At 45.9% G+C, this 24,768-nt stretch overlaps 1 protein-coding gene across 2 annotated transcripts in view; it reads right to left on the minus strand.

Moving 5' to 3' along the window:
- MLLT1 (MLLT1 super elongation complex subunit) overlaps positions 1-23,090 on the minus strand; it is a 29,942-nt gene extending 6,852 nt beyond the window's left edge. For both annotated transcript variants that reach the window (XM_062625181.1, XM_062625180.1), the window contains exons 1-7: positions 22,920-23,090; positions 19,797-19,977; positions 16,224-16,306; positions 7,798-7,941; positions 5,870-5,995; positions 3,604-4,149; positions 9-96 (exon numbers count right to left, since the gene is read on the minus strand). In XM_062625181.1, coding sequence (XP_062481165.1) covers positions 9-96; positions 3,604-4,149; positions 5,870-5,995; positions 7,798-7,941; positions 16,224-16,306; positions 19,797-19,977; positions 22,920-22,931 — 1,180 coding nt within the window. In that variant the 5' untranslated portion in view covers positions 22,932-23,090. The remainder of the gene's footprint in view (positions 1-8; positions 97-3,603; positions 4,150-5,869; positions 5,996-7,797; positions 7,942-16,223; positions 16,307-19,796; positions 19,978-22,919) is intronic.
- Between the last annotated feature and the right edge of the window lie 1,678 nt (positions 23,091-24,768).

Consider the following 24,768-nt stretch of genomic DNA (forward strand, 5'->3'; position numbering starts at 1 on the left):
CAACACACCTTGACTGTGGTTCTGAGATGGCTCGAAATCAGAGTCAGAGCTGGAGTCGGAGCTGGAGCTGGAGTTGGAAGGGCTGGACTGGACAGACTTAACCCCCCATAGAAGGGAAACAAAAGAGAAAGAATCTTAACCTTTCTAATCCAGAAAAGCAGTGCATGACACAAAACACAGTGAGACTGAAGCACGTGATCTACATCGTACATCACTGAATGCAGCCCTTGGAATTACAGAAAACACACAAAACACAAGATGAATAAAACCAGCAGTTATGGAAACTTCAGCACAGTGTAGCTCAGCAGCATCAACAGGTCCCACCAAATGGGGAAACACAGCTCACTTTCCAATGTAAAGGTGCCCAGCATAGAGCCTAGAACAATTACTACAGCCCTCTTAAAAAGTGTATTTGCTACAACCCACCAACATTCCCTCTGGACACCCTGTACTGATCATGAAAACACAGGAAGGACACCTATCCTAACTAGCTCACTTGGCTCCAAAATGAGTTCTAATGCATTACTATACCCTCAAAACAGCTGTTTCTACACCAATCTGAGGGATCCACTGTGGTAGTCCCAGTTTAGTGTGCAAACATAACAGAAACCTGCTGACCTCCAGTGGAACCAGCTCTGTGGATGCTCAGTGCTCACCAGCAATGCCAGGAGCACACTGTGCAGTCAGAATGGGTGAAAAGACATCATCAGCTACAGTTAACAGCAGCATCCAAAACAAAGCTTTAGCACTTTATAAGGTTTTAACATAAGCCCAGATACCATGCAGCAATCACTGCTTCAGCCTGATGGGCCACGAGGTGGCAGCGAAGGCTCAGGCAACTATTTCATCCTCAACAGCAGTGCCTATTACAATAACCTTAAGAAGGTTTTGTTGTTACTCAGTAGGATCTGGTTTGAAGCTTCTCAATGTACTGTAAAATTACCCTGCCTTTTTTTCCAAGTAATTCCCTCAAAATGTGGCATTTCAATTTCATTGCACCATTCCTGGGAATCCACCTATTATTTCCACTACCAAATCCTGATGCTACAAAAATCACACATTCCTGTTGAGCAGTGAACTTTACTACAGAAAGTGTTAATACTATAAAAACATAAACTGAGAGACAGAGGCACATCAGCAGCTTTGGGCATTAAGTGGAAGTGGCAGCAGGACTTTCATCCCAATACTACCCTTTCTTAACTGTGAAGATTGTGGAGAGTTTCATTTATTCCACTGTAAGCAGCTGGGGAAACATGTCAAAAAGGGGTATTACAAAGGGGAATTACTCAGTAGCCAAGGAGAATAATTCAACAGTTCCAAAATCTGATCCATCGACACGTTGCAGCAGCCCTGTCTGTTTAGAGAAGTTACAACATGAAAAGTAGAGCTGTATTTTCAAGGTAAGGGGGAACAGCTCTTGTGTCTTATCCCCAGATTTAACCCAAACATCCTCCACTCCTGATCATCTCGCAGGTATTCCCTTAAAATGACTGTACAGACCCTCATCTCTCCTTTTGCCATTAACCCTACCAGCTATTCCAGCTGGACACACTCTGCTGCTCAGGCTGCAGTTACTGTCACCGGGCTATGACAAAAGCACAAGCCGACAATGGAAAAAAGCAGCCCCATCCTCACATCTCAGCCTCTCCCTTTTGTCAGCACCAGCATTTAGGCAGCCAAGCATGAGGCCAGCTCAGGGAACTGGACTTGATGGGGGGAAGGAGGGGAAAAAAAAAAGGACAACTAACTTCCAGCAGGAGCTGAAATGGAAGGAGAAACTCCTCCAGCCCACTGCAAAGTCACACGAGCTCTCGTGCCAGCAGCACAAATGAGAGCAAGACTGTTCCTTTCAACAGCAGCCTGCAAAGATGTCAACTTTGAACGTGGAGCTGCAGCCTCAGAGCATGTTGCACAATACGCTGGCTGCAGCAGCAAAGCTGATTTAAGAGTTTCCGGGCCCCGGTCCACCTCCAGCTGCTCCTTCGCTTTAGTGATGTGGCTTTACCACACAGATCCTCCACCAGCTGTACAGTGCAGTCACTGGAGCAGCAAACTGCAGCACTGGGAGCAAAAAGAACCCCCCAGGGTGGAAAAGGAACTCAGTCTTCCCTGCTGACGCCAATGCATTATGCAGTTATACCCTTAAGCTTCAAGTTCCACAGAAACCTAAGCCGATCTGACTGGCAGCTGCCACGTTCCCTCTCCATCACACTGAATATTCCTACCCTCCTCTGGGCCAGCACTCAAATACCTCTTGTCAAGCATCCAGTAAGAGCTGGTGCAGGAGAGGACACAGAAGCATAAAAGCTTGGGGGGGGTAGGACAGGGCTGCAGCAGCCGCTGTGGACCCTCTCCTCCAGTTTGTGATTTCACAGAACAGTCTAAATGCTGCTATCAGCTTACAGCTGCCTGGCAGCTCCCAAGGGGATGGGTAACACCTAAGAAATAATGAAGTACAAGACACTCAGGGCTTGACATAGCTCAGCAGAGCACAAGCTCACAGTGAGGGCCATGGATCTGGTACAGAAACAACGGGCTTGCTACACACCGACACATTCCAGGTATAAGGGTGAAAGCGGAGAGGAGCTGCTGACTGTCTTTAAGGCAAAAGCCACACGTTTAATCAAGCTGGAAAAAACCTCTTTGCAGAGTAACTTCAATTAACACTTCCCCAATAAGCTCTTCTGCCAAAAACTCCTTTCTGAAATAAAGACATCAGTTCTTACTGTATCATGGTGCTGAGTAAATCCTAGCACAAAGTGTCCCTAAAAGATTTATCCAAGTTAAAGGAATCTTTCTAAAAGCAGTCAGGAGGAAGCAGTTCAAAAATTCCTGTGCCATTATCCTGTGAATCCTATTAGAAGATAGATGGCTGTGTCACAAATACAAAACATGCGAGCAAAAAGTAGTGACGGTTTGGATTTAAGCTGTGTCTTTCCCCTCCTACTTTTTTCCTTTTTGCCTTCTTTTGGGAAATGATTTTTAGAAGACAGAGGATGAGGAATGTCCTTAGCTGGAAAAAGGAAAAAATATTTAGACAGCTTTTAAAAATAGCAGCGCAATAACATAAATTGGTTTAGGTTTTACAACACAACTTCAGTTTCATGGCATGTGGCTGGACTCGGAGCTTCAGCCAGTCGCACATTTCTCATGGGCCATGTCAGGGGTAGGGGGTTTATTTATATTTTCATATTGGTTTGTTTCTCAGAAACAAAACTGAAATTATTTCCTCCTCTTCTGAATTAAGATCACGTTCAAAACCACCATGAGCAGGTAGAAGTGTATCTGTGCTTACTCGACCTCTATAAATGTCACCGCAAGGGATGAACGAGAGGCCATAACCTTAAACTCTGACTTTTAGATAACTCTGCCTGCAGATAAAGCTAAACAGAGCTGCGTATCCGAAACAGGAGGCAAAGCAGGTAGTAGTAATGATTAACACTGAGGAGGTTTTCAAAGAGGAGTTCTGAGGTACAACCCAGTCTCCGCATTTGCCAGTCAGGTTCTCTACCTCATGTGAAGGAGTAGTTTTGAATCGCTTTCTCATGCAGGGACTGAAGCAGCGTGCTTAAAAACTCTGGTAGAGGACAAATCCCTACTCACCTCTGACTTAAATGAAGTTTCATCCTCTGAATTCGACTCCTCCATTTCCACAGGCTTTTTGATCTCCTTGGCCTCGCTTTCAGGTTTTACCTTTTCCACTTTGGCATTTATCTTCTCCTTGGTTTGTTTCTTCTCTGGATACGAGGAAGACGAGGTTCTGGGAGACGTCCCTAGGATATTCTTTACCCCTTTGGAGCTACTCTTTTTCTGTTTTTTGGCACTAGGCTTTGGTGACTCCACATTAGAGGGCCTCTTGCTGGAAGACTTTAATTCCGGCTGTGGCCCACCCTTTGGAGAAGTGTTCTCCAGTTTGGTCTCCTTCACGGCCAGTTTTGGTTCCTTGAAAGCAGCTTTTGGAGGCACCTTCTCCTCCTTAGGCAGTTTGTTCTCAGTTGGTTTTCTCGAGGAGTCCTTCAAAGGCTTGTTTTGCTCTCTTTCAAGGTCTTTGGAGGAGTTTTTGCTTTCAGAGTCTTTTCTTGGCCTCTCTCTGTGCTCCTTGGTTACCTTGTGTGGCTTGGATGCCTTGCTACTTTCCTTGTTTGCATCCTAAAATTCAGGAACAGAAACATGCAAGCCAGGTATGAAACTGAAGCTCATCATAAAGCACAGCATCAAACACATTCTCATAAATCACATGGAAGCATTTGTTTCACATAGACATCCACGCAGATGCCCAACGTACTTATCTACCCCGGAGCTAAACATCTAGATTTCCCTAAAGGCGAGACTGACAGCAGGCACTTGAACATCTACACTAGGACAGGATGAAACATGCTTCACAAAAGCCTGTTCCTTCCCATGGCCTGTAAAAGGAGGTCTATAAACATCTACAGATGTTTAGTTCAGATTTAATGTGCAGGGTTAACATCTGAACCCAGATAAGAGGAAGCTCACTCTAGCTGTGTTACCCGAAGTTGTATTTCACATCACATTTTAGAGAAAAAAAAACAGCAACTAAAGAGATACTTTAAGGTTAAATCCCATCCACGGCAAATACAAGTTAGGTTGACAGCCCCCAGCTCACTGCACCAATCTCCCTGCAACTGGCAAAAATACTTAATGTCCTCACAACCATCAGAGGCACAAAGTCTCTGATATCAGCATTTTAATCACCTTTAATAAGTGCTTTAAGACAATAGGCAGGCCCCTACCCATTCTAAGACACAGGTATCCACGAAGGGACAGGAGTACTTCCCTTTGTGAATTGCATGTGAACTCAACATGCACACTTGTAGAAGTGGGTCTTGTGGGGAGATACTGGTGTATGAACTGGATGTGCTGAGATGCAAACACAACTGCACCTCTGGGGGCAACCTGGAGGAAGAAAACCAGGAGCCTCTTGTCTCTTCAGCTACTGGCAATTTTCACCAGAGCTTGTGTCACAGCCTCTGATTTCTCTTCTGCCTTCTGTGTTTTCTAACGCTTAATTCCCAACCAAAATTAAATTGGCCACTAACAGGTGAGTCATCTCTATTCCTTTGCATAACATCAACATCAGAAAGCACGACTGAAGAGCCAGAAGTGTTTAGAGCCCTGAACAAAATGGCTATCAGAACTGAATTACGCTACAAAATGAACTGCCACTAACATCTGACTGTTCAGGCAGATAAAGTGTATATAATCCACATCAAAACACTGCTGATGGATTCCTTCTTCCCTGTAGAATTATATAAAAATAGCTTCATCATAAGTGGAAAAAAGAAAACTTAAGGTTCTTCTGAAGTCTCAAGAACTAGATACTGCTGGATGCAAACATCAAGTCTTCAAATCACTAGTGCAACCAAGTGCAGCCTGTTTTATGTTCTTTGCACCACTACCCTAAGCAGTTCTAATGACAGACAAAGTGTCAAATCTCTACTCAGCCCTTGTCCTAAGAGATGCAAGGACTTGAGAGTACAGCTTTTCCTGACAAGACAGTGAAAGATCACGTAATCCACCCTCAGCATCAGGGCTACAAGTCAGAATGATCGGAGAGGACTTTACTCAACTTGATCTGCTAGAGCAGACCAGGAGGAAGATATGGTTCAAAAATTCCCATCCTTGGACATTTCATTTTCTTTTTGAGTTTTCCCTGGCAAGAACTCTAGCAAATCATACAAAGGCCTCCTAACTGAGGCTAAGTTCCAGACCATTAGCTAGTGGCCTATGGAGTACAAGGAAGGTTTCAGAATTAGAAGTAGCCAGAAACAGCTGCTAAACAAGCTCTTAGCAGCCAGTCCTGAAAGACTTCTTCACCTCAGGAGGACAAAAAGCACACTTCACTCACTTTTGACCCATGGGATGGTTTGGTCTTCTTGGGATCAGAGAAGGCAGAGAGTGGTATCGTGGGTAACATCGGATAATCAGGACTTGGCCTTGAAACAGTTTCTGCTCCTTCTGGCATCACCATTACCTAGTAATAAAGAGAAGAAAAATGATGTATGAGTGAAGTCACATGGACTATTAACACGGGATGATGTTAAGTCACTTGCTCAATTAACACACTATTATTCATCTTTTGAATGTTTTTTTCCCTACTTAAAGGCCATAAAAAGATATTGTCTAGGTAATGTTCGGTTTCAAGGCAACTCCTCAAATACAGAACACTAAAATCACAGAAAAAAGAAAAGCAACATGCAATATCAAGTATCTTTCCCAAAGGGAATGCCAATATTCTGAGCACAAGCAGGCAATAAAGCTCTGGGCAAGAACTGTGTGTTCTGCTGTAAATGCTCTTATCCTGCAAAAGGGTAGCAAGATAAACCTGAAGGAATGAGCAAGACTTCACTCATTCAGAAATAAAAAGTGGCCTTGGGGTCTCCCCCCTTGACAAGATCTGAGCACCAAGCACCCAGCTCATGAAACTTCCCTTCTTACCTCCCCTATACTCCATCAGAATAATCCTGTCCAAAATTCCCACTAGATGAATGGCATCCAAAGTGAATCACACATGGAACACCTCAATGTGTAAGGAATATAGTAAGTATGAAAACCCTAGTACTATGAAAACCATAGAAAGCAAGTGATGTTTTAGCCATGCTACAGCTAAAATAACCACCCTCCTCTTTGTGCTCAGGACAGAAAAGCACTGGCACACTGAGGAAGAGCTAGGCAGATGAGCTTGGAATACTTGCCATTCCTGATTACTATCAACAAACTTTTCCAAGCCCAAAACATGTTGGTTTTGTTTTCCCCAGAAGAGAATTCTGCCAGAATTACAACTTTAATAAAGTCCTTGAACAAAACTTAACCCATTCTATGACTCTGTGATAAATGGGGGAGTCCCAGAACACAGTCATGTCATCCTCTGCCTGCTTAAAACCTTCATGCACTTTGTGGCTTGTACTAATTTGCATAGGTCTTGTAGTTATTTAGGTACCATCTCTTTAGAATATTACTTTCCTGGAAGCAGAGCTCATCCACTGTAGCAATCTGTATCTTATTGTGCATTCAAGAGCATAGCTATTTTTTTCCTTCCACACCTATTTCTAATCTATATTCAAACATTTTTCCTTATATTTTTATTTTGTTAGCCACAGGCAGCCAACCTCAGCTTTAGAGGGCATTTACTGAGCAGCAAGCACTTAGTATTAAGCTTTCCTGTGGTAAAAAAGTCAAGTGAGGAATAGACGGGAAGCCTCTACCTTTACTTGAGCTTTTCTATACTGATACAGCTCAGGAAGGTCACAGATAACTGTGTAATTGATGGACAGTGTGCAACATCCACAGATCTCCATTTCCAGGAGAGGTTTTAGTGCTTTGATATTAATGGTCACATTTCAATTGAAGCATGAAGTGCCACCAATCACACCAGCAATGGTTTAATTCTCCTTCAAGGGCCGTAGTCATATAACCAGGAGTAACACTGTCGCTTGATGGGCTGCAGCTACAGAGAAACCCCAGAGCAGAACAAGATCACTACATGATTCCATGGCATCATGGAATGGTTTGGGTTAGAAGGGACCTTAAAGCTCATCCAGCTCCAATCCCTGCCACGGGCAGGGACCCCTTCCACTGGAGCAGCTTGCTCCAAGCCCCTGTGTCCAACCTGGCCTTGAACACTGCCAGGGATGGGGCAGCCACAGCTTCTCTGGGCACCCTGTGCGAGCGCCTCAGCACCCTCACAGGGAAGAGCTTCTGCCTAAGAGCTCATCTCAGTCTCCCCGTTTTCAGTTTAGCAGAACCTCTCAGACCTCCAGTCCCTTTGGCACTTACCCCTCCAGCCCTGATGAGTTTGCGTCTGAACTCCTTGGTGGGGTTGTTGAAAGTCAGCTTCTCACAGCGAAGGTGGTTCACAGGTGGATTTCCCTCCAAATTTAAGAACAGGTCGTATGTGAAACACACCTTTTTCGGCTCCTCCTAAAAACAAGACAGACTTTGGGAAAAGGGAAGAAGTTTGGCAAGCGCCCTAAGTCCCTGAAGTTAACATATTGTTCATCAGAAACTCAGACATGGCTTTTCACTGCAAGAGCAACACATGGACAAGGATACTGACAGCTGTCTGTTTAAAACCATCCCAGTCTTCCTAAGAAAGAAAGTTCACGAGCCATATCCACTGCTCTGTTTCCACTGAAATCCAGGTCCTGTCTCCTTTGGGAAGCAACTGAACTATAAGAATAAATATTAAGAAAAGCATAATCCCTTATTTAGAGAAGGAACAACTTCTGAACTCACAGGAACTCTGTGGGTACCGAGGAAAGATTAAAAGCAACAGTAAAAGGATGACTTGTTTTGTAAAACCCTTTCAATATGCATATTGCAGGGGCTGAATGGGAAGATATCCTGGGCTTTTGAACTTTCCAAGGGCACTTTCACTGGAGTTTGTATGCATGTTGGCGATCATCTGCGCCTCACTGGTTTTGCTCCACCTGCCACAGCAACACTCTGCATTCGCAGTGCAGAATGGAAGAAAGCTTTTCCCTTTTTCCCCCCCTCCCAACATTGCAAATATTATTACTGATGTATTACAAACACCGAGATGCTATTTCCTGGGATTAGCTTGTATTCTGCATTTCAAGATGAAAACTCAGTATGTGGCAAACGAGACTCTCCTGCGAACCACGCAGAGCCTTACAGTACGCTCAGTATTTACATGAATGCATCCCACATGCCTCATTCAATGCGCAACATCAAGCAGCTGCTCAGCAGTCTTTTCCAGAATTCATATCCAGCAGCTTGATTTCCTGGTGTAGTTGCATTGTTGTGTGGGAACAGGCCCTGCAGGCTCCCAGCCCAGGCCATTAGATTTGCTGAAAATAGGTTGAAGCGTCAAACAGCTTCAGACCACACTGATTCCTGCTGGCTGCTTGGTGGATACTAAAGGCCCTAAAGAAGCCATTTCTTGTACAAACTATACCTCTAATAATAACTGTGGTAAGCACACCTGGTTCACATCAAAATCAGTACCCTGAGCTCACCTGGGAGCCAAGGTCTTGGCTCCTCACTGCCAAACACAGGCACATACACAACAACTCTCACATTAACCAGCAAGAACATGCTACCAACATGAGGGTCTTCAAACCCCCTTGGAAAAATCCTGCAGAATTCCCACATATTTCAAAGGGTTCAGTGTCTACTGAGATGATGGGAAGATAAAGAAAAATACTTGCCAAATCCATTGCCTGGTCGTTTTCCCTTCTCTATGACCGTTCTCATTAACTGAATCATTAGTGAGCTCTGCATGTGCGCACTTACACTGAAGTTCAAACAGCAGCTGCAGAGGGTCCCTCGAAGTCTAATAAACTTAAATGAAGGATGAACAGAAATCCAAATGTGGCCTAAGAATGGTTTCTAAAATGGTTTTCCTAATTTGCAACAGAGTAAATTGATCTTGGATATATTAGCAGAAGCAGGCTTTAGTCAGAAGCTGTTATAGCATCCCATTATCAGAGCTCTGCTTCGGCATTTCCCTGTTTGCTTGCAGAGCAGGAGAAGGGCAGCAGATTCCTTTCCCTTTTATCTTAGAGATGCCTTTTTTTAATAAAGATTTAAAAGCAGAGACCCTCCCAAATATTTATTGCACCTCTGTTGAAAAGTTCCCACTTTTTGTGAAATTAAGACAATTTTTCAATGTGATTTTTCTCCAAGTCAGAGATCACAACTGCCCTGGGAACTGAGCCCTGGCCAAGTACCATGATCATTAAAATACCCTTTGTATCGCCTCAGGCCATCAGAAGCCCTCCCCAAGAGAACAGTTAAGATTACAGCACTCCTAAAAGAACCAGTACAAAAGTCTCAAAGCAAAAAGCTGCAAATAAACATTCTTTCCTTTACTGCCTTCACTACTCAGCTAATGATTACAGCTCAAGACACTCCAAAGCTTAATCCATCCGGTCCTCACTAAAAGGTTCTTCCCTACAAACAACCATCAAGGAGGGGGAAAGAAGGGGGGAGAAAGGAGGAAAAGAAAAAAAGAAACCCAAGGAAAATCTCTCTCCATTGACCTGAACCTACACATCCTCTAACTTTCAGTGGAAAGCCACACTGAATCCACAGCACTGCACTTCAAAGCCTTTCCAAATAACATGTTGGGATCTGCACATCCTGCTGCTTGGAGGTGCAATAGGTCCAGGCAGTGTGTTTTCATACTGCAACAGCACTTCACATCCTCCTGCTTGAGCAGCAATTATATGCACAAGCCAAGCTTTACTCTTAGCTGATTCCATCTTCTGATACTAAACCCTTGATGTCAACACCAAAACTGAAAAGGTCTGTGAATATTTTGTTGCTCTCTGAGACCATAAGCTTCTCTAAAGGGCCTTGCTTCCAATAAAGGCTGTAGAAAGGATGGATCACATCCATTCTAACTGGTAGATACTGTAGTTACACAGATTAAAATTCAGTGGTGACTCTGGGCATGAAATGGTTAACCTGGTCCAGGACCTCTCAGCAAGTCACCTCAGAGGCTCAGTCTGAATCTGCCCCTTAAATCTCCTGGTGCCAGAGAAGTAAACTGCAAGTGTGGACCACAAAGCTGTGGCTATGCTTTGATTTGCAGCCGCTGTAAACTTCCTTCCATCCAGTGACACCCCCCCTCTAACTCCTAGCCCCAAAGCTGAGCACATTAAGCTTTATTTTTACTGTTCTCCAGCTTCCTGTCTGCAGCGAGGCCACTGCACTGGTAGGAACGCTGAAGCTGTTTTCTTTTTGTTCTGAAGTAATGGGTTAAAGTTCTTTTGGCACTTTTCATAAGAGGAGGAATTTTGAGAAGCCTTTTGTTAAAATTTCCTTGTCCTGTTTTGAAGGCAGGGTGTGCCCTTTGCCACTTGACACAAATCAAAAGCATTTCACTGGTAGCGTGCGCATAAAGCTCGTAAATCACTTTTAGAAAGCCATAAAACAAAATTATCTACAAAAACCTAGCACACCAAGGAAGCAGGCTCATGGTTATTCAATAACTACAACATCCAGCACTACTTCCCTTTTGCCATAGATCCAGCCTGACAGAGTCTGTAGAAATGAAACCCCCTTTGCAGGCTCGTACAACCTGTTTGACTGGTCCACCACCTGCTTTCAGACAGGACAGTTAAAAGTGAAGAGCCCAATAGCCATTTTCTGAAGCAAACAGCCTTATGTTGCACTTATGAAACACCTGTATCTCTTTTTGAGATCCTACAGGGTTGTGTACAAGCATTTTGGAAGGTTCCCCCCCTCTGAAGCTCATGGCTTTGGTTGAAAATTAGGCAAATATACTCACGGCTCAAAGGCAAGCATTTAGGAAACCACTAGCTCTCACAAATAGATGATATGATGCTGGCATGGCCAGCTGTGAAGCTGCTATGTTTGACAACACTTCCTCACCAGGCACTGGGATCTATTCAGCATCTGCAGATGCCTATGGATGTGCCATGCTGAGAAGAGTCTCCTCCGATAGAAAAATGGATAAACTGATAAATGTGTACTAGCTTAGGACACAAAAAGGTAAAAAAGAGATTCCCCGCTCCTAAGCAGCACAAAGGAAGTGCTGCAGGTTTGGTAAACCAATACAGACCAAAAAAATGTGAGCAAATCATGCTTCCACTGACAAAACAACACGGTTTACTACTTCCTATATTTATCAATAAATCCTAACAGCCTAAAGTTATTCCCCCCTTCCTCCAACCTGTGCAGACCCCTCCCCTGATAACACCGCAACTGGTTAGGTAAAATCAAATGTCTCTTGCAAAAAGATGCTCTTCAACCACCTTCCTTAGAGTACTTCATAGCCAACACCTTCCCAAGGGCACAGGTTGGTTCTGACTGACCCCCTGTACAACCCACCTACAATATCTCCACCAAGTTCCTACTTCAAAACACAAATAATTTTGCCTTCTCCCCTACTTTTCTATGTATTTTCTGCATCACAGCTATAAGTGCTGCAGAAGGGGTGAAACATTCATGCTTTTATTTTGAACCTATCTGGAAGAAGCAAACATTTCTCTGCTTTCTTTGCCTATCTCCCTTTTCACTAATAGGAAAAGCCTGCGTTCCAGGTATTCATTATGTAAATACTGGAAGCCTTTTACCTCCAGCACTGGAACTGGGAGGTAGCATCTTTAGAGAGGTTTAAGCACAATCAGTATCATCTGCCTTGTATCAGAACAGCATTAAAATACACTGGACCTTTTAGCTTCTGTTGGGAGGGGGGACTGGTCTAATCTGATTAGGATGCAAGGAAACGTAACGGGATGAATACCAAAGTCATACCTGTATTGCAGCCTCCAGATTACAACACATGCCACAACAAGAGATGTGTTTGGAGACAACAATGAGGCCATGAAAAAAGGCCTCCAGACTGTTGCAATTGAGTGGGGGAGAGGGAAGAGGAAGAGCAGTAGAGGAACAGCAATGCATTTATTGTACCCAGTTTGTATTGATTCAAGCACCAGAAGCCACTAACAGCAGCCCTCATTATAGGAACACAAAGGATTTAAACACCGAAACAGCACAGGAACATTTTCATTCCCACAATCCCAAATGATCTGCTGCCATTAGTCAGCCGTGCTTTAACATCCAACCTGCTGAGACTCGGCCATTTCTTCTAGCAGGCTAGGTTCTAGCAGGCCACTGTGACTCTCCAGAGAGCTCAGACACACAAACTGCCCGGGTTCACAGCAGTATTCAAAATACATGTTCTGTAATTCAAATGACAAGACTGAGAAAACACCTACTTATTGAGGAGCTGAATTACAGCACAGGAAGGACAAACACATGCCCACAAGGCACAGCTATGTTTGTAAAGGATAAAAACAGGCTCTTGCACCTCCTCTAATACTCTGCTGACGCTTCCCTGTCGAACAGAAAGGCACCGAAAGCTTCAGTAGGGCCAGGAGACTCCTATTCCCAACAGGCAACACCAAGAGACTACTCCAACACAAAGAGTTAATGGGCAGTATTATGCAAAGTTGCCTGATGAAGTTCATTAAAACCATTCTTAAGCCACTCTTAGTAAAAATGTTCCTTTGCAGTGAACAGGCCCATGTTTCTTTAGGCAAAGCAAAGCGTACACGGGCTCTGACAACCACTATTTATCATCCTAGTAACAGAACAGGGAAAGGAAACAGCTAAGAAAGAAGGATTAAACTGTGGAAAAACACTTCCAGCCAACCATGGCAAAGATCAGCCTCCACAGATTAGCTCACTGCCTCTTTAAATCCTTTCTCTTCTCACCTTTACAAAGCTAAAATGCTTTGATAAACAAAGCCCAAAGCCTTTAGGACTCTCATTTCAAGTGAGAGGACACACATCAACAAAAACGTGCTAGAATGTGGGGAGCATATGGCCAAAAAGACCCCCCGGCTCCTCCTGCCCAGCCACCCACCACACAGCATGTTCTCCTCGACCCCAGAACCAGCCCGTACATAACAGCTACTTGAAAAGAGTTACTCAGGGATGAGTCCCAAATGCTGTAATCAATTCAGAACAATATATACTCCATGCACAACAGCTGATCCTCACCAGTGTCAACAGGTTTACAGAGATCAGAGCGAACATATGGTCTCAAAGTAGTAAAGAGTTTTATTTATCTGGTGCTTTAATGTCACTTTCTTTAATGCAAGGGAAAACACAGGCTGTATTCAAAGCCTTTGCCATTCCTCTTCCTCCTGATTCTTTTTCATATCCGCAATATCTCAGCCTTCGCTTATCTTTTGTCTTTGTGCTCCTATCTTTGCAGAAGTATTTACATTTCCTGTGACTACACTTACTGAAAAGAATTAATAGCTCTTAATATTTCAAGATGGCATTAGCACCAGGCAGTCGTGGTCAGAGGAGCCAAATTCTTCACATCCTCAGGCAGCGTCTAAGCTTCCAGCAATCCTAAGTACCACACTTGGCTTCCAAATGTGCAGAGAACACAACATTTGCTGACATCAGGACGGAAAAAAATACTTTTTTTTAAGCAGCAAAAGAAATTTCAAGCAACTTCAGCACAGATTATGTATTTAAAGTTCATGGTTGAACCTGGAAATGTGTCAGTTCAAACGACATGCTGGAAGACAGACTCTATCGTGTTTTTCCACAGCCCCCTCTTGCCTCAAGTTAATAATGGGAGGTGCACTCAAACTCCTGAATTAATCAATTTGCCCATCAGCTTAGAAACAGGAAAGAACTCCATAATGCAGGCATGTCAAAAAGAGGGTAAAGAGGGTGTTTTGAAGATCTGCAGCTTTGAAAACAAGTCTGCAGCTAAACCTGCTGCATTCTATTCATTTTCCATGTTTCTGAAAACCAAAATGCCAAAACCAAACCACCCTCTCCTAAATGAACAGCTACTCCCATTGTTTCCACCAAGAAGAGAGACCACCTATTTCCCTTATTTATACAAGCCATCCTACCCCTAAGACTAGAAAGAGCAACTGCACAGTCACATGTGTATGGGAACAATGAGAAGTGATGACCCTGGTGGGTGTGAAATCGAGTGAGATTCAGAAAAGCTGCTGGCTCCATGTTCTGTGAGGAGCACAGGAATACAAGGGGCTCAGAGAAAGGAAACACAAATCAGGTAACTGCCACTGTGAACAAGTGCACCTACAACAAAATACAGGAGAGGCAGAAATGAGAAAGGAAGATTTGAGGACCTGTGAAAGACAAAGGCATTGGATTCCTGCAGAGAAAGGGTAAGTGTGAGAGAAGACTGAGTGAAGAAAGGAAGGGCAAATAAAAGGTAAGAGTAGAAATAAAACATAGTTCAGCCACCACAGCCATCAGAGATTCCCCTTACAAGACATCACCATGGAGAAGTTCACAGTTTCTGATCAGGAATGAAAAGGCAGATTTTGAACCTGAATTAAGCCAACACACAGTGCAGATGAAGAGTTTCCCGATTTCCATATGAAACCTCAGAAAAGCCACCAGAAGTCAAACTACTTTTAAGCTTTTTAAGTTTTTTTTGGTTTTTTTTTTTTTTGCACTCAAGTCATAGTTTTCAGTGTTTGCCAAAAAGCTGCTTCTATCGACTTCCAATCCCTACCCCCTAACTGCCTTCACCTCCTTTTGGCTTATCTCACACACACCCCCCAAAAGAAAGCTGAGGGCAAAGCGTTCCCAGGTTTACAAGTCTTCTTGTGGTTCAGTCGTGTTACTTGGTTTATTACTCAGACTCATAAACCGGGGGTAAAGGAATGTGGTTTGCCAAAACCCAAACTAAAACGTGAATAATTCACAAAACACCATGGCCAGGAGAATATTCTATACTAGAGCGAGGCGAGAAGGAAACGATAGATGTGTTTGTGGGAGCTGCAAGGGAAAAGATTCCAGGAAGTTAAATAGAATTATGCTGTTCTATGTGGTCTGCTGTCAACAAAAGCAGGGGAATGGCTTGTGCTTGGAGGGTTGAGGGGCAGGGGGTGAGGTCATACAGTGTGGTGATGTGGCTTAATGGGCAAATTCTTTATCTCAGCTGCCTCTCTGGGATAAGCAGCAGAATATTTAATCAAAACCAGAGAGATTTAGTATTCATGTTCAACACAACAAATTAACCCAAACCGAGTTAATATGAACACAAGCGCCCAAATCTATATTTTTATAACCTTTTCCAAGGCGTGTAGCGTGTGACCTCTGTGGCAAGACTCAAAGCAAGCAATAAACCCCAAATTTTAACTTGTTGGCAACGCATCTTAAGATTTAAACTATTCAGTGTTTTCTTTTTGGAAGAGAACTGAATCAGAACAACAATATTTTTAACATAGCTGTAAATACTTGTCCAGTCCATGCAAATGTTTGTCTTGGGCCTATACAAATTTTATACCTGTACAGTTAATTTCATAAGACTGCAAATAAAACCCCTGATTTTTTAATATATTGACTGCCAACAGGATTTACAAATGTTTGTAAAATCTATGGTTTATGTTTATTTGCATAAAATATTTTCAACTGCTTTAGCATTATCCACACTAGAGAAGCTTCTTGCACATGGTCCAGTGTGTTCAGGATCTCTAGGACCACCACAATGTCCTGATATTACCTTTCTATACAATTCCATTTCTGCCAAAAGCTTTCTTTTGAAGCTTGGCAGGAGCTTCCAACTCCCAGTTAAATTCTATTTATTAGACTAATAAAAAACACACACATAAAACAGTCACATAATTTAGAGTCTTTCTGTCAGGCAGTTTCAGGCTCTGGCACAGCTCAAAACAATTAGAAGACCAGAAATCAGATTCTACCTTATTTTTGAAGTACACTTCAATAGGCATAATGAAGCCTGCGTAGCCAGACTCCTCCACTTTGTAAGGGGGCTCCTTGCACACTGAAAAGAGAACAAACAACTGTTAGCTTTAAATATAATGCAACTTACTATGAGCCAAAAAGAAGTTGCAAGATGAGAAATGTGGCTCTGACAACTCAGGATACATTAAAACAGTGACTTTTGTGAAAAAATCCCAACAAAATAAGATGGTGGGCACAGGCTTAGTTAGGAACATGAAAATCTGTTCTTAGCTCCTCCCATGGAAAGGAAACATAAAACACTCCATGCCAGAGCCTGGGTGAGAGTCTTCCCCCCCTTTTGCAGGGAGATACAATTACACTGCTGTGCTGGTTCACAACAATGCAAACTGCCACTTAAAGCCATCTTGCATAAAAAAAAAATAAGGCAAAGACCCAAAAGGTGGCAATTGGAACACCACAGAAAGGTAAAATGTACTTTATGGCCATATTTCTTAATAAAAACACGACACCACGCAAGCGGAATTTTTTTTCCCTTGAAATGCTCTCCTGCAATGCTCAATCTCCATAATTACCTAACGGCCACAGCACAAGCTGCCTCATAGAATCATAGAATCACAGAATAATTAGGGTTGGAAAGGACCTTAAGATCATCTAGTTCCAACCCCTCTGCCATGGGCAGGGATACCTTACGCTAAATCGTATCACCCAAGGCCTCGTCCAGCCTGGTCTTGAACACTGCCAGGGATGGAGCATTCACAACCTCTGCACCAAACCTGAAGGGCAGGTTGGAACTGCTATTTATTCCACACACAAGGAAGCAGGGAGAGGTTAAACGCTTTGCTGCTAAGGTCACGGTGCCGCTTACGGCAGAAACATCCATCACAAAAGTTAATCTCTTCTAAGAAATTAAGCTGCTTCCTGCCTCAGTTCCCCCTGTCCTGCTGCTACCTGTTGTCTCCTCGTGCTACTGAACCCTTCCCATCACCTACCACCGCATTTCAGCACAGCGACAGCCCACATGAAGGACTCTGGGACCACTTATTAGCATTTATCTGCCAGAAGAAACAGGAGACCAAGAGAGAGATTCTCCCCCTCAAGAACCAGATGCACTTGCACGTAATTTATGCACTACAATATATGTAAATAAAGTCAATTAAGTAATTAGAGGAATTCAGTGCAAATCTTTTTACTTTCTCTAAAGAATCCCAAGTAATTAATATGATTAGGAAACACTACCTCAAACCTGAAAAGCACACAAATTATCACCCTTTGATGTAGCTACATTATCCCAGCTCGAAGCACTTCTACCATCACTAAGGTGCTAGGAAGCAGCACTCAAAATTCTAGTGTGAAAAAAAGAGTGCATCTAAAAATAATTAGTATCTCTAGACTTGCTTTAACTTGAATTTCATATAAGAAGCCTATCATTTAGGGGGGAAAGCCCCAAAGAACAGTGCCAATATGGCAGCAGGAAACTTCAGACTGTCAGCCAAGCAGCCTTTGTTCCTTTGCTGCTCTATTCAAAGGAGTTAAAACTACTACATAGGCAATCTGCTCGCAGCACAAGCCTACCCTCCCCAGTAGATTCTGCTCCAAGTAAGAGCAAACCATCTGAAGAAACCCTTCAAATAGATCTAGAAATAGTGTGCATCTGCCATAGCATTTCTGTACAATCCAGACATGCTTTGGTCAAAAGCAAGCTGGCACTAGGAGCAAGCTTAAGAAATCACAGCAGAGATATGGGGAAAAAACTTGTCTTTAAAGGTAAATGATATGGCAACTGACTGAGCAAAGACCAGGTACTATCTCAAGACAGTCGTTTGTAATAAAGTAATTATAGCAGATGACAAAAATTGCAGCACAGCAGCTTCTAACTTTTGTTCTATAAATTAGCTTTCAACTCTGCATTGCATTTGCTGATCATACATCAGTTTTACTACCTCCATTTGAAGAAGATACTAACAACACACAGCCTAGATTCACATCCTTACGAGCTGAAAACTTCTGAGCTCCTTTCCACCGTGGGCTCTCACAGGTACCAACACAGTATGAAGCCCTAAGACATCCTGTGTAAACAGTCTTTCAGTGAAATATTTCAAAGAATGCACGCTGTAAAGTGATGTGTATAGCAGCTCTCTGGGGCAGCCAGCATTCCTCCTAACACTACAGAACAACACTGCAGATGGAGTTAGACAATCTTAAGCAGATCTAACTCTGTGCTGCTGCTGAAAAGGGCAATTCCTGCTCTTCCACCTCAACCATGTGCTTCTGCTGCCCCGTGCCAAGAATAAGGTTCACACTGCTGCACAGTCAGAAAGAGCAAAGAATGGATCAGCAGAAAGTTAACACTATAGTTTGTATGCTCTTCCCAACCACACTAACTGCATGGTGCCTGCACACATCCGTACCACTGGAAAAGAGAACATCACCCCTTTGGCATCACTGATTTCTGCTGGGTTTAATGCTACCTGAACAGGCAGAAGATTGCCTGTTCAGTTTCTACAATTAGAAACTGCAAGAATCCTGAAAGCTACTTAAAGACCAACACAGAAGTCAACACGCTCCAGCATGTATCTTGGGCTACACCACCAGAGCACAAGCAGCAGCTCAGGCAGGGGACTTTCCTCCTCTGCTGCGCTCTGGGGAGAACCCCCCAGCAGTCCTGATCCAGCTCTGGGGCAACAGCAAAAGAGGGATGTGTTGCTGCTGGAGCAAGGCCAGAGGAGACCACGGAGATGCTGTGAAGGCTGGAGCAGCTCTGCTCTGGAGCCAGGCTGAGAGACACGGGCTGGTTCAGCCTGCAGAAGAGAAGGCCCCTTAAGAGGAGACCTTAGAGCAGCTTCCAGTGCCTAAAGGGGCTGCAGGAAACCTGGAGAGGGGCTTTGGACAAAGGCCTGTAGGGACAGGCCAAGGGGAATGGCTTTAACCTGCACGAGGGGAGACTGAGATGAGCTCTGAGGCAGAAGCTCTTCCCTGGGAGGGTGCTGAGGCGCTGGCACAGGGTGCCCAGAGAAGCTGTGGCTGCCCCATCCCTGGCAGTGTTCAAGGCCAGGTTGGACACAGGGGCTTGGAGCAAGCTGCTCCAGTGGAAGGGGTCCCTGCCCATGGCAGGAGGTTGGAACTGGGTGAGCTTTAAGGTCCCTTCCAATCCAAACCACTCTGTAATTCTATGTTTCTATGTATACAAGCCCAATATTTAAGAATCTCTCGCCTGTCACACACTTCCAGCTTTTGTTAGCTAATATTAATAAATGAAACACATCTTTCCCATTCTGTAACATGAATTATCTTCTGCTGTCACAAAGTGTCTTGAGAATCTGCATGTACTAATGCTTAAATAAGAGAAAGCATCTCACCCGTAGCCCTTTCATCTGAAGAAAGGTCCCATTTGCCCTGACCTTCCTCAAACAAAGACAGTAAAGGTTACAGCTGAAGAGTACACAATGCACATTTTGCTCCTCTCGCAGAGGATATTTTACAGAGAGGTGTCAGTATGAGACAACCTTTACTTGCACAATGCTCTTTCAGACAGAGGAGCCCAAATAACTCACTTTCAGAAACACACTCACCTCGTTTGGGTTTGGGGAAGCTCTCATGGAGCCGAAAGACCACACGTTCCACAAAGTGCTGGATGTCACACTGCTCTGGGCCACGGACAAACACCATCCAGTCATGAGTGAAGCCCTCGGTGGTGGGCTTCTTCCGCAGTTGGGCTCGGTGCCCCAGCTCCAGTTTTACTTGAACCGTGCACTGGTTTAGAACAGAGGTAAGACCATCAGCAAAATGAAATACTTTACATGTTCTGCATAATGCTGAGCCCCAACAATATCACTGCAGGGGAGGAATACAACAGCCTGCACGGAGAGATTAATCTCATACTCAAAACTACAGGGCTGTCAACAGAAACAGTATCATAAAAATAGCTCCTACCACCATTTCATACCTATTTTCTTCCTAATATTAGCATTGCAGGGAAAACAGCTTTAGGAGAGGGATAGGTTTATCTGCCTCACTTACTGAAATTGTCAGCTAAGTCCTAATTGCAGAATCTTTATTTCTGGAAAGTGTCAGAGACAGAACTTGATGTTCACAGCTTATAAAATTCACAGCACTGACAGAAAATTAATGTTAAAACATGAAAAATTGGATCATGAATTGGTGGTTTATAATATTCTCTAGAATATGTAATCCATTAGAATAAAACTATGATGCTCCTTCTAGTCTTTTAAATGTATTTTATTAACACACTCTCAAAGACGAAGCTACCATGTAGCATGTCTGCACACTACCCAGCACTAAAATAACCTAATTCTGATTTGGGCTCACAAATCCTCCTCTAATCACTGAATAACAGAGAAGGTGTATTCAGGGTCTCATTCAAAGCACAAGAATCACATTAAATGTCTTAAAACCCAGATTAAATTAATTGTGAAGATCCCTGTATTACTGCAGACTGCACAGTCAGAAGAAAGCAAACGGATTAAACATATGTAACAGAGGAAAGGCAAACGTGATTCAGACACAAGTTAAAGCAAGCAAATCTTAGGGCAAGATTTGCAGAGACAGGGAATAACACCGAAGGTATCCGAACACTTGGGAACATGTTGTACAAAGTAAACCAGGAGCTCAGTGATTGCAAACTAAACTCAGCAAAATCCAGCTTCAGCAACTGGAAGCTTATAAAAAAAAGCTGGTAGTTTTTAGTCCTTCCCCTCCTTCTTCACCTAAGACTTGAAAATAAGTGTTTTGTTCTTTCCAGCAGTTCAAATTACCAGTGGGAGAGACAATGTTATTTGTCATTACCTACATTACAGGTGGACACTGAGCCAAGCCAAGGGCATGATGTTAGACAATGCAGAGGGAAAGAGAAAGCTTCTCGAGCTCTACACAACCATTTAGGATAAGTATTACCCTCATTTTCCCATTGAGGAACTGCAACAAGGAGTATGGCTACAATTAACGCTCAGAAATTCTTTTGCATCTCCCACCTGACACTGGCTGGAAACGTGATTTTTCAGAGCATGGTTAATACCTTCTGAAAAAGCGCCTCAATCGCCGTATTCTTTCCTTTGTAAAAAGATCACACAGGAGGTCTACAGACTACCAGGCATCAAAGCTCGACCTCCCAAATTGCAGTCCAGTTCTAATTTCAACCATAAGCCTTAACGCGCTCTTTCAGGCGGTTATATTTATAGCAAAATACCTTCAGCTGCCATCCAACACATCAATTCTAAGTCTCAGGGACAAGCTCATCTAATTGCTTCACTGGTGTTACCACCACATTTCTTTAGGTTACCTTCCTCTGCAAGTTCTCTTGGAAGGCCATTTTTCCTCATTCTCTGCTTTAGGGCTTATCTACGCTGGCTCCCCATCTCGCCTAAAAATGAAGGTATGAGGTCGTCTGGTCTCTCATGGTGTATTAAGGAATGAGAAAAGAGGCAAGGTGTGTTTCCCTCCAAGCACAGCAACCTCTCCTCTGGTGGAAGAGCATTATGTGAAGACAGCCTGCCTAAATCCTAAGCTCACGGAGGAGGGGGCTTGCAGGCCTGTTTTATCTGGGATACTTCCCACAGCGTTCACGCAAGCGTTCACATAACGGAGCCAGGCTGTTCTGCAGCTTCATGTTATCGATTCCATAATTACCCTTTAAATCCTGCTACCGTTGCCAGTTACTACCCCTCTCCAGAGAGGTGCAAATGACTGTCAGGCTACAAAATCTGCCTTTCTAGCTGAAACGGCTGAGAAATTTTAGCTGAGAAACAGATGGGGCTGTGTGGAAGGGAACAAAATTAAAGATAAAAGAGAAGTGTTTAACTGAGAGTGAAAGTTGTACTCGCCACACTCCTCACATATCGGTCCCATTAACAATCGCAATGAATTAAGCCAGAAGTTGAAACACATTTGAAAAGAAGATCTCTCAACATAACAAACACCCAAAGCTGCTCCGCTGAAAATGGAGGTTTTCTTTTCCAAGCGTGTCTCTCAACAAAGGGAAATCAGGCTCCTATTCAAACAATTTGTAATAATACAAAGGCGTCTGCTCCTCAACTTCGCAACAAACACTCGGAAGGCTGCGCCGGTTTTTTGTTTGATGTGCTAATTGCCTGAAAGCCGTAACCAGCTCCCCCCATCGCCCTGCCGAGGGGCTGATGCCGCGGCCGCCGGGGCTCCCCTCCCGCGCCCCGCTCGCAGGTAACCTGCTCCCGCACACAAAAGGACCGGAGCCCGCCCGCTCGGCATCACCTCAGGTAAACTTCCAGCCTCCATCCCCGCCCGCTGCGGCACCGCGGCCACCCGCCAGCTACCGGGCGGCTCCCCGCAGGGCGGCGAGGACTCCGCCGGTGGCATTAACACTTTGCACCGCGGTGTGTGTGTGCGGGGGGGGGGAAAGACGACCCGAGGCCGGCACCACCCCTCCCGTTAAAGAAGCCCGGGCAGGAATTTGCGGGAAATGCTGCTGCCACCCCCTGCCGCGGGCGAGGCTGCAGCGCGGCCGCCCAGGAAGGGGCGAGGGCTGAACAACCCCCCCCTCTATAAGGGGGTGTGAGGATGGGGTGTGAGGAGGGGGTGTGAGCACGGGGGTGCCTCCCCAAAGCGGGGCGATGCCCCCCAGCACCACCGGGGGAATCACCCCTCCATTCCCCCCTGACGACCGGGGTTCCGGCAGCGGCACGGCGGGGCCGCTCCCTCACCTGATTGTCCATGGCTGGGCGCAGCGCCGCGGGCCCCGCTCGCTCGCTCGCTCCCGCCGCGGCGATCTACGCTGGCCGGTCGGCGGGGGGGGGTCTCTTTCCCCCGTCTCCAACCTCGTCTCCGAGCGAGGCCGCTCCTCCGTCCGTCCCCCCCCACCCCCCTCCCCGCCGCCTCGGCCGCCGCCGCCGCCTCCTCGGTCGCGGCCCCTCACGGCCCCGCCGCCGCCGCTCGCCTCATTGTGTGTCACTCACAGGCAGCAGCCCCGCCACCCCCCCGGCGCCCGCCCCGCGGAACCGGAAACCGACGCCACCAGAGAGGCACCCGCCCGCCGCCAATGGCCGCGCCGCCACACGCCTGGAGGCGGGGCTTCCGCCCGGGCGCAGCCGTCACGCCCCGCCTCCGCCTGACGGGCAGAAGCGACAGCCAATCGGCCGCGGGCGGGCTGCCGAAGGGGCGGGGTTAGGGGCGGGGCCTGCGCTGGGTCAAGCGGGGAGTGGGAGGGAGCGGGCCCTCCCCACCTCCCCCGCCCGTTACGCTGCGGCGTGGCCGGGCCCGTGGCCCCTTCCCCGGTGCCCTCCGTGGTTTGTCCCCGGCCCCGCGCCGCACGGCCGGCACCGGGACCGAGTGTTCAGGCCTTGTTGTACTTGGCGGCTGCGCCAACCCGCCCCTTTTCCCTCCCTGGGCCCACGCTTCCCCGCCGCTGGCGGCTGCGGAGCTCACCCGTGTGTTAATTCCCTACACAAATGGGCTGGGAACAAGGGAAACCGCAGCTCCCGGCACAGCGGGCAGGGCAGTCCCGAACAGCTGGGCTGGGCAGGGAGCCGGTGGCGCTGCCTGCCCGCGGTTTGCCTTGGCCTCCCGCAGCCTCTCTCCTTCCATTTTAGCTCCGTTTCCTCCCGTCTTTTCCCTTCCTGTTCATTTCCCCCCAACGCTCCATTTCTCTTTAATCTTACCCTGTTCTCCCTCACTCCCCGTTCATTCTCCCATGTTCTTCCTCATTTTTCCCTTCCTCTTAACTGCCCTCCGTCTCCCTCATTCTATTTCCGTTTCTCTCCTTTTCCCTCAGTTTCTATTTTCCCTTTGGTTTCCCTGTCTCTTTCAATTTTCCCTTGGTCTCTATCCCTTTCCCCCCCAGTCTCTATCCTGTCCCCCTCAGTCTCTATCCTTTTCCCCATCAGTCTGTATCCTTTCCTTTTCCCCCAGTCCCCCCCCCCCAGTCTCCATCCTTTCCCCCCCAGTCTCCATCCTTCCCCCCCCCCCCCCGGTCTCTATCCTTTTCCCCATCAGTCTGTATCCTTTTCCCCCCCTGGTCTCTATCCTTTCCCCCCCCCTAGTCTCTATCCTTTTCCCCATCAGTCTGTATCCTTTCCCCCCCCAGTCTCCATCCTTTCCCCTCCGTTTCTCCCATTTCTCCTCTTTGTCCCTCTCTTTCCCTCCGTTTCTCTCACGTTCCTTCTCATCCCCCCAGGCCGCTCTTGGGCCTGGCCCCCGCTGCCCTCCAGGCGCCGCCATCCCCGCCGCGGCGGAGCTCGGCGTTCGCTGCCATGGCCCCATATCGCGGTGGCTGGGCTGGAGCGGGGCTATTTGCAATGCAAATGGCCCCGGGCATTCCTTCAGTGCCGCGGTAGCCGTCAGCCGCTGGCCAGGCCCGGAGGCCACCGGCCCGGCCAGAGCGTAGCTGCCGGCGGAGGCCTCGTTAACACCCGCCCGCTCTGTGCCGCGGTTCCCGGCCCCGGCGGCGGCTCCGAGCGGGGGAATTTGCATCTGAAAAGTGGGGTTTGTTTTATCCTCGCTTAGAGCTCTGCAGGACAAGTTTGGGAGCCTTGAACGACGGTGGCACCGTCCTTC

This window comes from Pezoporus occidentalis, unplaced genomic scaffold (assembly GCF_034315485.1).
Source record: "Pezoporus occidentalis ecotype Australia unplaced genomic scaffold, CSIRO_AGI_Poc_V1 ctg278, whole genome shotgun sequence".
Taxonomy (NCBI): Eukaryota; Metazoa; Chordata; class Aves; order Psittaciformes; family Psittacidae; genus Pezoporus; species Pezoporus occidentalis.